Source organism: Oryctolagus cuniculus, chromosome 12, assembly GCF_964237555.1.
Source record: "Oryctolagus cuniculus chromosome 12, mOryCun1.1, whole genome shotgun sequence".
Taxonomy (NCBI): Eukaryota; Metazoa; Chordata; class Mammalia; order Lagomorpha; family Leporidae; genus Oryctolagus; species Oryctolagus cuniculus.
Genome location: NC_091443.1, coordinates 78,378,483 through 78,393,034, shown reverse-complemented (window position 1 = coordinate 78,393,034; position 14,552 = coordinate 78,378,483). Strand labels below are relative to the sequence as shown.

The 14,552-nt window shown below is 40.7% G+C and overlaps 1 protein-coding gene across 1 annotated transcript in view; it reads left to right on the top strand.

Annotated features, from left to right (window-relative positions):
- PRTG (protogenin) overlaps positions 1-14,552 on the top strand; it is a 158,368-nt gene that overhangs the window by 61,063 nt on the left and 82,753 nt on the right. Inside the window, exons 3-5 of the mRNA XM_051822352.2 lie at positions 11,311-11,455; positions 12,821-12,954; positions 14,279-14,416. Coding sequence (XP_051678312.2) covers positions 11,311-11,455; positions 12,821-12,954; positions 14,279-14,416 — 417 coding nt within the window. The remainder of the gene's footprint in view (positions 1-11,310; positions 11,456-12,820; positions 12,955-14,278; positions 14,417-14,552) is intronic.

Here is a 14,552-nt window from a genome sequence, read left to right as displayed (position 1 = left end):
ATTTAAAAACTATTCATTTTTGTAGTAAAAATTAAAATTATTGTATTTTACTACATATTATTTTTATAAGTTACACTTTACAACATTAAAAACAACATAAAATAACAAAACCAACTACAAGAATAGATCAACAAACTGTCTTAAATCCAGTCTTCTAGAAATAGGGTGTTAACACTATTCATTCTATGTTTTATCTTTTTCTTCCTGTTTTAAATTTTATTTAAAGTATACAAATTTCATGTGTTTTTTTTTTGTTTTTTAACCCAGAAACCTTTTGCTTAATGTTTACAAACTTCATACTTTTTTAAAATAATTATTTATTTATTTGAAATTCAGAGTTACACAGAGAGGGAAGGAGAAGGAGAGGCGAGATGGGGGCTTCCATCCACTGGTTCACTCCCCAGTGGGCCACAACAGCTGGAGCTGCGCCGATCCAGATCCAGGAGCCAGGAGCTTCTTCCAGGTCTCCCACGTGGGTGCAGGGGCCCAAGGACTTGGGCCATCTTGTGCTTTCCCAAGCCATAGCAGAGAGCTGAACCAGAAGTGAAGCAGCTGGGACTTGAACTGGCACCCATATGGGATGCCAGCACTGCAAGTGGCGGCTTTATCCACTATGCCACAGCACCGACCCCTAAGCTTCACACATTTCATAACTAGAACTTTAGGAACATAGTGATTATGCTCTCTCTACTCGCCCTCAGGCCCTTCTTCCTCCTCCCTCTCCTATTCCCAGTGTTATTTTTTTTTTTTTACTAAGATCTATTTTCAATTAACCATTTAAAAAAAAAAAAGATTTATCTGTTTATTTATTTGAAAGTCAGAGTTACACAGAGAGAGAAGAGTCAGAAGAGAGAGGTCCTCCATATGCTGGTTCACTCCCCAATTGGCCACAATGGCCGGAGCTGCACTGATGTGAAGTCAGGAGCCTCCTCTGGGTCTCCCACGTGAATGCAGGGGCCCAAGGACTTGGAGCATCCTCCACTGCTCTCCCAGGCCATAGCAGAGAATTGGATCGGAAGAGGAGCAGCTGATACTCGAACCAGCACCCATATGGGATGCCGGGACCACAGGCGGTGGCTTTACCCACTATGCCACGGTGTCGGGCCCTTCAATTAACTTTATACACATAATTAACTCTGTATTAAGTGAAGAGTTCAACAAATAATATGAAAAAAACAGAACTGTTCATCAACAGTTAAGACAAGAGCTGTTCAAAGTCATCAGATCTCAAAGTGTCAATTTCACTACTATCGATTAACTTTCAGGTGTTCTATTAGTTACCAGAGATCAGGGAGAACATATGGTTTTTATCCTTTTGGGACTTGCTTTTCTCACTAAGTATGATGTTTTCTAGTTTAATCCATTCTGTTGCAAACAATAGGATTTCATTTATTTTTACTGCTGTGTAGAATTCCATGGTTATATATCTCATAATTTCTTTATCTAGTCTTCAGTTGATGGACATTTGGGTTGATTCCATATCTTAGCTGTTGTAAATTGAGCTACAATAAACATGGAAGAACAGATAACTCTTTAATATGCTGATTTCATTTCGCTTAGGTAAATTCCCAGGAGTGGAATAGCTGGGTCATATGGTAGGTCTATAATCACATTTCTGAGGTATCTCCATACTTTTTCCCACAGTGGTTGTACCAGTTTACATTCCCACCAACAGTGAGTTAGGGTACCTTTTCCCCCACATCCTCACCAGCATTTGTTGTTTGTTGATTTCTAAATGGAAGCCATTCTGATGGGGGTGTGGTGAAACCTCACTGTAGTTTTGATTTTCATTTCCTTGATGGCTAGTGATCCTGAGTATTTTTTTGTGTATCTGTTGGCCATTTGGATCTCCTCTTTTGATAAGTTGAAGTCCTTTGCCCATTTCTTAACTGGGTTGTTTATTTTGTTACTGTAGAGTTTCTTGAGTTCTTTATATATTCTGGATATTCATCTGTTACTGTGTAATTTGCAAATAATTTCTCCCATCCTGTCAGTTGCCTCTTCATTTTGCTGAGTGTTTTCTTTTGCAGTGCATAAGCTTATAATCCCATTTGTTAATCTTGGCTTTGATTGCCTGTGTGTCTGAGGTCTTTTCCAAGAACTTTTTGCCTGTGCCAATGTCTTGAAGGGTATCCCCAATGTTCTCTAATAATTTGATGGTGTCAAGTCATAGATTTAGGTCTTTGATCCATTTTGAGTGAATTTTTGTATAAGGTATAAGGTAAGGATCTTGCTTCATAGTTCTGCATGTGGAGATCCAGTTTTCCCAGCACCAGTTGTTGATGAGTCTGTCCATGCACCAGAGATTGATTTTAGCTGCTTTGTCAAAGATAAGTTTTTGTAGATGCATGGATTGATTTCTGGAGTTTCTGTTCTGGTCTGTTTGTCTATCCATCTGTTTTTGTGCCAGTTTCAGACTGTGTTGATTATAACTGCCCTGTAGAATGTCTTGAAATCTAGTAAACTGGGCTGGTGCTGTGGCACAGCAGGTTAAAGCCCTGGCCTGAAGCACTGGCATCCCATATGGGTGCCAGTTCTAGTCCCAGCTGCTCCTCTTCTGATCCAGCTCTCTGCTGTGGCTTGGGAGGGCAGTAGAAGATGGCCCAAGTCCTTGGGCCCCTGCACCTGCGTGGGAGACCCGGAATAAGCTCCTGGCTCCTAGCTTCGGATTGGCTCAGCTCCGCTGTTGCAGCCATCTGGGGAGTAAACCAGAGGATGGAAGACCTTTCTCTCTGTCTCTACCTCTCTCTGTAATTCTGTCTTTCAAATAAATAAAATAAATATTAAAAATCTAGTATGCCTCTGGCTTTCTTTTTGTTGTACAAGATTGCTTTAGTTATTCCAGGTATCCTGTGTTTCCATATGAATTTCAGCATTGTTTTTTCTATATCTGAGAAGAATGTCCTTGGTATTTTGATTGGTATCACATTGAATCTGTAATTGTTTTGGTAGTATAGACATTTTGATGATATTGATTCTTACAGTCTATGAACATGGAAGATTTTTCCATTTTTTTGGTGTCTTCTTCTATCTCTTAATTTAATGTTTTGTAATTCTCATTGTAGAGATATTTGATGTCCTTGGTAAATTTATCCCAAGGTAGCTAACTTTTTCTCTAGCTCTTGTGAATGGGATTTATCTTAGAAGTTCTTTCTAGCCATAGCATTGTCTATGTATACAAAAGCTGTTTTTTTTTTTAATTTGACAGGTAGAGTTATAGACAGAGAGAGAGAGAGAGAGAAAGACCTTCACTCCGTTGGTTCCCTCCCCAAATGGCCTCCATGCCCGGCGCTGCACTGATCTGAATCCAGGAGCCAGGTGCTTCTTCCTGGTCTCCCATGCGGGTGCAGGGGCCCAAGCACTTGGGCCATCCTCCGCTGCCCTCCTGGGCCACAGCAGAGAGCTGGACTGGAAGAGGAGCAACCGGGACTAGAACCAGCACCCATATGGGATGCCAGCACCGCAGGCGGAGGATTAACCTAGTGAGCCATGGCACCGACCCCCGGCTGTTGATTGTTATGTGTTAACTTTACATTCTGCCACTTTACCAAATTCTTTTATGGGTTCCAGTAGTCTCCTAGTGGAGTCTTTTGGATCCCCTGTATATAAAATCATGTCATCCGTAAATAGGGATAATTTGACTTCCTCCTTCCCAATTTGTATCCCTTTGATTACTTTTTTCTTGCCTAATTGCTCTGGCTAAAACTTCCAGGACTATACTGAATAGCAGTGGTGAGAGTGGGCATCCTTGTCTGGTTCTAGAACTTAGTGGGAATGCTTCCTTCTTTTCCCCGTTCAATAAGGTGCTGGCCATGGGTTTGTCATAAATTACATTGACTGTGTTGAGCAATGTTCCTTCTGTAACCAGTTTGCTTCAAGCTTCCATCATGAAATGGTTATATTTTTATTAAATGCTTCTCTGTTCTATTGAGATAATCATATGGTTTTTGTTACTCAGTTTGTTAATGGATATATCACATTGATTGATTTGTGAATGTGGAACCATCCCTGCATACTAGGGATAAATCCCACTTGTTTGGGTGAATGATCTTCTGATGTGTTGTTGAATTTGATTGGCTAGTAGTTTGTTGAGAATTTTTGTGTCTATATACATCAGTGAAATTGTTCTGTAGTTTTCTTTGTCTGTTGCAACTTTTTCAGGTTTAGCAATTAAGGTGATGTTGGCTTCATAGAAGGAATTGGGAAAGATCCTTCCCTTTCAGTTATTTTGAATAGCTTGAGAAGAATTGGAGTTAGTTCTTTAAAAGTCTGGTAGAATTCAGCATTGAAGCCATCTGGTCCTGAGCTTTCACTGTTGGGAGGGTTCTTTATTACTGATTCATTTTCCATCTTGGTTATTGGTTTCTTGAGGTTTTCTATGTCTTCATGACTCAATTTAGGTAGGTTGTATGTGTCCAGGAATCTATCCATTTCTTCTAGGTTTCCCGATTTGTTGGCATACAACTCTTTGTAGTAATTCTCGATGATTCTTTTTATTTCTATGGTGTCTGTTACTTTTCCTTTCTCATCTCTAATTTTATTGATTCAGGTTCTCTCCCTCTTTTTATGGTTAGTTGGGCCAATGAAATGTCAATTTTGTTTATTTTTTCAAAAATCCAGCTCATTTTTTTGCTGATCTTTTGTATCTTTTTTTGTTTGTTTCAATCTTGTTTATTCTTTAATTTTAATTATGCTTTTTCTTCTTCTGATTTTGGGTTTGGTTTGCTGTTGTTTTTCTGGGTCCTTGAGATGCATTGATAGCTTATTTATCTGGTGCTTTCCCAATTTCTTGATGTAGGCACCTATTGCCATAAACTTTCCTCTTTTTTAAAGATTTATTTTATTTTTATTTGAAAGACAGAGTTACAGAGAGAGGTAGAAACAGAGATATTCCATCCGCTGGTTCACTGCCCAGATGGCCACAATGGACAGAGCTGTGCTGATCCAAAGCCAGGAACTGGGAGCTTCCTCTTGGTCTCCCACGTGGGTGCAGGGACCCAAGGACTTGCCATCTTCTACTGCCCTCCCAGGCCATACCAGAGACCTGGATTGGAAGAGGTGCAGCTGGGACTGGAACTGGAGCCCATATGGGATGCCGGTGCTTCAGGCCAGGGCTTTAACCTGCTGCACCACAGTGCTGGCCCCTATAAACTTTACTCTTACCACTGCTTTTGCTGTATCCCATAAATTTTGATATGTTGTATTGTTTCCAGAAATTTTTTAATTTCTCTTTTGATTTTCTCTGTGACTCACTGTTCATTAAGGAGCATGTTGTTCAGTCTCCATTGTATTTGCATATGTCCTGATTCTTGAGTTGTTAATTTCCAGCTTCATTCCATTGTGGTCAGAGAGGGTACATGGTATGATTTTGATTTTTTTGAATTTGCTGGGACATGTTTTATGGCCTAACATGTAGTCTATCCTAGAGAAAGTTCTATGCACTAGTGAGAAGAATGTGTATTCTGCAACTGTAGTATAAAAAGTTCTGTAAATATCCATTTGGTCCTTTGGTTCTATAGTATCAATTAACTCTGTTTCCTTGCTGATTATTTTTTTCTGTTTGATCTGTTCATTGCTGAAAGAGGGGCATTGAAGTCCCTCATTACTATTGTATTGAAGTCTGTAGGACCCTTTAGGTCCTTCCATTAACATTTCTTTGGGGCCAGTGCTGTGGCATAGCGGATAAAGCCACCACATGCAGTGCTGGCATCCCATATGGGCACTATTTTGAGTCCCTGCTGCTCTACTTCTGATCCAGATCTTTGCTATGGTCTGGGAAAGCAGTGGAAGATGGCCGAAGACCATGGGCCCCTGGCACCCACATGGGAGACCTGGAAGAAGCTCCTGGCTCCTAGCTCCAGGTTGGTGCAACTCTGGCCATTGCACCCATCTGGGGAGTGATCTAGCAGATGGAAGATTTCTCTCTCTCTCTCTCTCTGCCTCTGCCTCTCTCCAACTCTGCTTTTCAAATAAATAAATAAATCTTTTTTTTTTTTTGACAGGCAGAGTGTACAGTGAGAGAGAGACAGAGAGAAAGTTCTTCCTTTGCCGTTGGTTCACCCTCCAATGGCCGCTGCGACCGGTACGCTGCGGCCGACGCACCGCACTGATCCGATGTCAGGAGCCAGGTGCTTCTCCTGGTCTCCCATGGGGTGCAGGGCCCAAGTACTTGGGCCATCCTCCACTGCACTCCTGGGCCACAGCAGAGAGCTGACCTGGAAGAGGGGCAACCGGTACAGAATCCGGCACCCCGACCGGGACTAGAACCCAGTGTGCCGGCGCCGCAAGGCGGAGGATTAGCCTAGTGAGCCGCGGCGCTGGCCTAAATAAATCTTTTTTAAAAAACATTTCTTTTCAATAGACAGGTGCCCTGTAATTGGCTGCATATGCATTTATTATAGTCACATCTTCCTGTTGAATTGATCCCTTAACATTACATAATGACCTTCTTTGTCTCTTTTAACAGATTTTGTGTAAAAGTCTGTTTTGTCTGATACTAGGATGGCTACATCAGTACTTTTTTGGTTTCTGTTAGCATGGAATATCTTTTTCTATCCTTTTACTTTCAGTCTGCATGCACCTTTGTGGTGAGATGTGTTTCTTTTCTTTTCTTTTCTTTTTTTTTTTTTTTTTTTTGACAGGCAGAGTGGACAGTGAGAGAGAGAGAGACAGAGAGAAAGGTCTTCCTTTGCCGTTGGTTCACCCTCCAATGGCCGCCGTGGCCGGCGCGCTGCGGCCGGCGCACCGCGCTGATCCGATGGCAAGAGCCAGGAGCCAGGTGCTTTTTCCTGGTCTCCCATGGGGTGCAGGGCCCAAGCACCTGGGCCATCCTCCACTGCACTCCCTGGCCACAGCAGAGGGCTGGCCTGGAAGAGGGGCAACCGGGACAGAATCCGGCGCCCCGACCGGGACTAGAACCCGGTGTGCCGGCGCCGCTAGGCAGAGGATTAGCCTAGTGAGCCGCGGCGCCGGCCCGAGATGTGTTTCTTATAGGCAGCAAATAGACGGGTCTTTTTTTTTAAAAAAAAAAAAAAAGATTTATTTGTTTATTTGAAAGAGTTACACGGTGCGGGGGAGGGAAGTGTCTTCCATCCAATGGTTCACTCCCCAATTGGCCACAATGGCCAGAGCTGCACTGAACTGAAACCAGAAGCCAGGAGCTTCTTCTGGGCCTTCCAGGAGGGTGCAGGGCTCAAGGACTCCACTGCCATCCTCCACTGCTATCCTAGGCCATATAGCAGAGAGCTATTGGAAGTGGAGCAGCCGGACTTGAACTGGCAACCGTATGGGATGCCAGCACTGCAGGTGGTGGCTTTACCTATTGTGCCACAGTCCTGGCCCCAGGTCTTGTTTTTAATCCATTCAGCCAATCTGTATCTTTTAACTGGAGAGTCGAGGCTATTTATATTCAAGGTGACTGTTGATAAGTAATGATTTGGCCCTGCCATTTTTTCATAAATATTCCTATTGTTTACTTTGGATTTATTTTGTATTTTACTGGGAGATTTTCTTCCTTTACCTTTTTTCATGGTGTTGACCATGTTTCTGTATTTCTGTGTGTAGTACATCTTTAAGCATCAATTGTAAGGCTGGATGAGTGGTGAAAAATTCTTTCAGTTTCTGCTTGTTATGTAAGGTCTTTATTTCAGCCTCATTCATAAATGAGAGCTTTTCAGGGTATAGTATTTTGAATTGACAGTTTTTTTTCCCTTAAAATTTGGAACGTATCATTCCATTCTCTCCTAGCCTGTAGGTTTTCTAATGAGAAATCAGTTGTGAGTCTAATTGGAGATCCTCTGAAAGTAATCTGGCATTTCTCTCATGTACATTTTAGAATCTTTTCTTTGTTTTACTGTGGAGAGTTTGACTGCAGTGTGTTGTGGTGAAGATCTTTTCTGGCATGTCTATTAAGAGTTCTTTGTGCTTCCTATACTTGGATGCCCCTTTCTTTCTCCAAGTTAGGAAAGTTTCTTGTAATTATTTCACTAAAAAAGCCTTCTAATATGTTCTCTTTCCACACCTTCAGCAATTCTAAGACCTGTATGTTGGGTCATTTGATACTATCCCATAAATCTCCAACATTGTTTTTTAGTTTTCTAATTTCTTCTTCTGTTTTTGGTCTGACTAAAATTTCCAGAGATTTGTCTTTTAACTCTGACATTCTTTCTTCTGCCTCACCGAGTCTGTTAAGGCTTTCCACATTTTTTATTTGTTCTGTTGAATTCTTTTCCAACATTTCGTTTTGATTTCTCTTTAAAATAGCAATTTCGTGGCAAATATTTTCATTCATATCATGTATGGATTTCTTTAATTCATGGATTTTATTCTGATTATTTCTGAGTAATCCTATGATCAATTTTTTGAAATCTATTTCCAGCATTTCTTCAGTCTCTTCATTTTCACATTTTAGTATTGACATGTTGTTGTGGTCCTTTTGGGGTATCTTGTTATCTTCCTTATTCTTGTTTCTTGAATTTCCACATTTATTTTTAGATTTTGTGGAGATACTTGTTCTCCCCCACCCCATGATGGCTTTTATCTTTGGACTGTGCCTCTGTGGCTTACTGGAGTGTCTGCTCTTTTAGTGAGTACCCAGACGCATGTAGTGGGTGTGGCCAGGTAGCTCTGTTCAGTGCTCCAGGGTGAGGGGAGTGTCCAAGGTGACACTCAAGTCGGGTGTGGTAAATCTCTTTGTCTCTCTCTCCGCCCCCCCCCCCCCCTTTTTTTTTATCAGAGGTTAGGTTTGATCAGCTCTGTTGTTGTAGCCTGGAGCTCACCTCTCCTCCAAGGAGACCCAATGCCTGGGGGCTAGCCCCATTGGGTGCAATATTGATTCACGCTGCCACACCCTGTGCCCTCCCATGCAGCCACAGTGTTTTTACAGTCCTAGCATACAAACTCACACAGTCACAAGTGCCCGATAAGTTCTCCCTGCCAGACTAGGGCATCTCCTCTCAGGTGGTTGCTGGTTGCAGAGACACAACCTGGTGCAACTGTTGCATATGTCCATAATGGCACCACTCTCTCTCAGCTAGTTACAGTATGCTGGTGCTGGGTATTCAGAGAGAAGGAAACTTTGCCCCCCCTCCTTTCCTGTAATTTGTTGGGTATACCGTCCCCCACTGGGCTCCAAGCTAGACTCACACCAGGCTCTTCTTGTGTGCTTTATTGCCAGTGGCTTGGGCTTCTGTAGTCTGGTCTCACCTTACTCTCCTAAGCCGGCGCTAAGCTTCTCTGCTGTTGGGGTCCTGAGTTGTGGGTGTCCATACCCTTTACGTAGCTCCATAGTGTCCCTCTTGCGTGAAATTTCCTCTGGGGTTTTTGTTTTGTTTTGTTTTGTTTTGGACAGGCAGAGTGGACAGTGAGAGAGAGACAGAGAGAAAGGTCTTCCTTTACCATTGGTTCACCCTCCAATGGCCACTGCGGCCGGCGTGCTGCGGCTGGCACATTGTGCTGATCTGAAGCCAGGAGCCAGGTGCTTCTCCTGGTCTCCCATGGGGTGCAGGGCCCAAGCACTTGGGCCATCCTCCACTGCACTCCCAGGCCATAGCAGAGAGCTGGCCTGGAAGAGGGGCAGCCGGGACAGAATCCCAGAATCCGTCGCCCCGACCAGGACTAGAACCCAGTGTGCCGGCACCACAGGCGGAGGATTAGCCTATTGAGCCATGGCGCCGACCTCCTCTGCAGTTTTGTCCCTAACTCCTTCCTGAGATTGTGCCCTCTCCTCTCTCTCTCTCTCTCTCTCTCTCTTTTTTTTTTTTTTAACTGTCTTCCACTGGACTAGAACAGTAAGTGCCTTCCTTATTCCACCATCTTGGAATTCTCCCTGTACACTTTTAATGGACTGAAAATGGCATATGGTGATTTTTATGACAAAGGTTTTGACTCTAAGGATCCACTGACAACAGTTAGAAATTTTTGTTACATACACATAGTATTAATTTGCTTCATTCCACCATTTTGGGAAATACATTCTCGTCAGTGCATTTCATTGGCCTTGTCCTGTACCTCATCAGGCATGTGACTTTTTATCTACATACAGATAAAATCAGTGCAAGGCTAATGAAGCATCAATTCATCTAGCCCCTTTCTCCTTGGCATTTCTTCATATTTCACTTTATTAATAAGCTATAAAGACCTGTTTTTTGAGCTAGAGTCTGAGGCTGGGGATTAAGGCAGTAACTAGGGTTCTTGCTTTCCATCTTGAAACTGACTAGAGGAATGGGAGACCCTGCTGTTGTTTGGAGTCTGGAGTACTTTGAAATGTAAACCCATGGATTTGAAGACTACTTCCTGGAGGACTGCTTTATAATAGTAAAGAAGAATTACCTCTAAAAACAACACCTCTTGGAGACTGTTTTGAGAAAACTGTCTCTTAAGTTTCTCTGCCTTTTATTCATCAGATGAACCTTTGTCTTCTCTCTTCTAATTCTGCTCCATCAGTACCACTTTCTGATTCTAAACACAGTCATGGTTCTGTGTCCAAGAAGAAACAAGCCTTTGTTTTCTTTACGATATCTCCAGAATGTCTCCCTTCTCACTGCCACTACCCAGTTCTGTCATTCTTCTTTAATCAACCTGTTGGACAGTTGACTTGAGACTTTTTTCTCAGTTCCTCCTTTTTAGTGACTGTCTGATTAATTTTCCCCAGACGTACTATTATCATGATGTTCTTCTGTTCAAACATCTTCATTGATGTATTAGTTTGTACCACAGTACATATCTGCTTTATTCCTACTCTTCTTTCCCGTGAGTCCTTAATCTGAAATATTCTGCAGCAGTCCTGGGTGTTCCTTCAGAATTCTGGAGGCACCAGCTGGGTGTCTTTTACTGTGTTCATATTATTTCTTGCATCTTGAGTGTCCTGTTTTGTATCTTTCATCTACACACAGTGGAATCTTCCTTTTCAGAACCTTTTCCTGTAAGTGGTTTTTATCTGTCTAGTTGGTCTTTCTTTCCCTCTCCTCTGATATACAGTAGTGTTTGAAGTTTGTACTACATCATTTGGTAATTGTATGCCATTATTAATTGTTTATTTTTGCTTCATTAGTGTTAACTTTTTCCCCTCCTAAATAGATAGTAAATTTCTTGAGAATCTTTTTAGAATTTAATTCTGTGAAAGACAGACTTCTTCCATTGTGAGCAATTGCCCAGTGTTTTTTCCAAAATTATTTACTGAATTATCTTTGTCCTGGTTACGTTAGACGTTTGAGCAGGTGCTCAAGCCTGATGAATAACATCCAGCATAGTGTGTTTTCTAAATGTAGTCATCATGTCCTCACAATGAATTGGTTCAACCTTATTTTATAGCTATTTCTGCATTTGAAGTGCAGCCAGTTTCCACCGAGGTCCAGGATGGTGGAGTTGCTAGATTTGCCTGCAAGATTTCATCTAACCCTCCTGCAGTCATAACATGGGAGTTCAATCGGACAGCTCTACCTATAACTATGGACAGGTAAATGCAGCTTTTGTCTTTGGAGGTGATAGAGGAGTAATGAAAACTTCAAAGGAAGCTATATAGGAGGAAAGGCCTGGTTGGCAATAATTGATTATTAAATATTTCAAACGTAGGCAAAGCGTTAGATCAGGAATCTCTGGCACATATTCGTGGCTCAGATCATAATTCATGTTCCAATCATCAACCATCTGTTCCAGTCATTGGACCATCTGAGCACCTGAATTGTAGCGTAAGCTTTTAGGAAACTAAATTATGACTTCACTGCTGGGAAGAGCAGTGATCGTTTAAGTATCTCCCATGTATGCCCTGGTAACTGCCCATTCCTTCTATTCCCAAGTCCTCTGTTCATTATACACATGCACACACAGATACATGTATACATGGATGCCTAGTGCTCCAAGGGTGGTTAGGGTTTAGGGATCGAGAACTGGAAGCAGCTCCAAAAAGTTTGATTCTTGCCCTGTTCCTAAGGAGACAAAAATAATTTGCTAAAATGACAGAGCTCTAGCATGAAAGAAGTTACTCAAAGAAGTACTTTATTATTTTATTTTTAATTTGTGAAGTTTCAACTATAATGATTTTGGGGCATGTAATACATTCACATTAAAAAATAATACACAAGGGAATATAGTGAATAATCTTCCTCCCAGATTTTACTCAGAAACCCAGTTTCTCTCCCTTGAGGTAACCGTTACCAATTTCTTCACACCAGCAGTGCTCATCTACGTTTTACTCAGTTTAGAATTTCTACATCCTGAGGATACCCTGCTGAGCAGGTGATGCTTTCACAGTTTAACTGCTTTTCAGGAGTTTCTAAAACCACCATCAGCCAGCAATTTTAATATTTCCTGTTAAGGTTTTTGTTTTTTAAGTTTTTACTTTTTCTTCTTTTTATTTTAATTTTAAATTAATTTTAACAGAGTCAGTATGATTTGTACATACAGTTCTAAAAATATAATGTTATTCGCTTCCATCCCTCCCCTCACTTTATTAATTTTTAAAAATTTTCATTCAGGTATAGCTTGGAGAATGCATTAATATTAACACATTTCTAAAAATTAGGAATTTGAAAAAAATCAAACTAAGCTCTGGGATACTAATTGGCTAAAGCTAAGTTAGAATGTCAAATGAATCTCTCTGTGTAAAATTAAGCTAATGGATTTCACAGACTGTCAGGCAGAATTATTTATGTTTTAAAGGGCTTTAGTGATCCGAATTAAAACAATAAAATTAAGGTAATGTTCTAAAAAGATCTTTGAACTATTGCTTCTAGCACTGCAAAGATTATGTTAATTCCTATTACAGAATATGTTTAATAATAATATGTTACAAGAAGTGTAATTAATTTTCTTCTCAAAACAGGGTAACCGTCCTTCCGACAGGAGTGTTGCAGATCTATGATGTGGGCCAGAGGGATGCTGGGAATTACCGTTGTGTTGCTGCTACTGTGGCCCACAAACGTAAAAGTTTGGAGGCCTCTCTAATAGTGATTCCAGGTACCACACAAAAGAGACTTAGTCTGTTTTCATGATTTTTAGCCCAGCTATTACTTTTTCTCCTTCAATTGTAATAGTATATCATAAAGTTATATTTTAATTTAAATTATTGTAATCTGTTTGCAAAACCGTCATTTTTATCTATTCATAACTCTTCTTTCACAGGTTAACTTGATTTCTGTTATTTCAACATCTTAGACTAATGACATTGTTGAATTTTATGTGAATGTTTATTTCTCATCTGGAACATTACCTCTTAAAAGATCCTTAAGGTTTTAAACAAAAGAAAATTTGAAGAACTTTAAGGCTGGAGCTAGATTTTTTTAATGTTGTGCTTTATGTTGAGGTTGGATCTGCTAGCATTTTAGTATGAATGACAAGAACAGAAGCATTCCTTCTGTCCCACTGTCATATAAAACCTTACCAAGATTAGTAAACATATTAAATGAAGGTTTGAACCTCAGTTAAAAGTGAATGATAGGGACTGGCGTGTGACTTGGTAAAGCCACTGTGCGTAGCACCGGCATCCCATATGGGCACCGGTTTGAGTCCAGACCCGATCCAGCTCCCTGCAAATGGCCTGGGAAAGCAGTGAAAATTGGGCCAATTTCTTGAGCCCTTGCACCTACATGGGAAACCCAGAAGAAGCTCCTGGCTCCTGGCTTTAGAGCAGCCCAGCTCCATCCGTTGTGGCCATTTGGAGAGTGAACCACATCTGTCTCTTTTTTTCTCTCTGTAACTCTGCCTTTCAAATAAATGAGTAAATCTTGTAGAAAAAAAGGTGAATGATATGCAAATAACTAAATGTCTATCAACTGATGAGTGGATAAATAAAATGGTTTTATCCATATAATTAAATATTATTCAAGTATTTTTGTCCTTATTACTGAATTATAATGTCAATTATATAATTAAATATTCAGCTATTAAAAAAAGATACATGCTACTACATAGATGAACTTTGGTAACATAAACAGTAATTGAAAAGAGGCAAGTCAAGAAGACCATACAAAGCATCCAAGTAAGAGAAAGTAGGTTAATGATTCCTAGACTTTGGAGAGAGGAGATTGGGGAGTGACAGTGAGTGAGTATGGAATATGAGATTTCTTTTGGGGGTGATGAAAATGTTCAAAAATTAATTGTAGTAATAGTTCTACAACTTCTAAAATTCTAAAAACTATTGAATTGCATTCTTTAATGAGTGTCTTGTATGTATGTTAAATCTCAATATTTTAAATGGAAAGCAAATGATAATTTAGGAATAGCTGTTTGAGTTCATTTTACTTATAGCCTGCTTTTATATTTTGTCTGTTTCTCCCCAAAGCTGAGGAGACTAAACTCTTCCACTCACCAACCATTATAGCTGGCCCACAGAACATGACTGTGTCTCTGCATCAAACTGTTGTTTTGGAATGCATGGCCACAGGAAATCCCAAGCCGATCATTTCTTGGAGCCGTCTTGGTGAGTGTTCTCAGAAGAAAAGTTTCTCCTTAAACTTGGTTCATGCTAATGAAGCTGGTAAAAATGTTTGTTTTATGTACTAAATGCAAGCTTGACAGTTGAATGACTTCTTGGCATTTCAGTTGATAGAGAACAG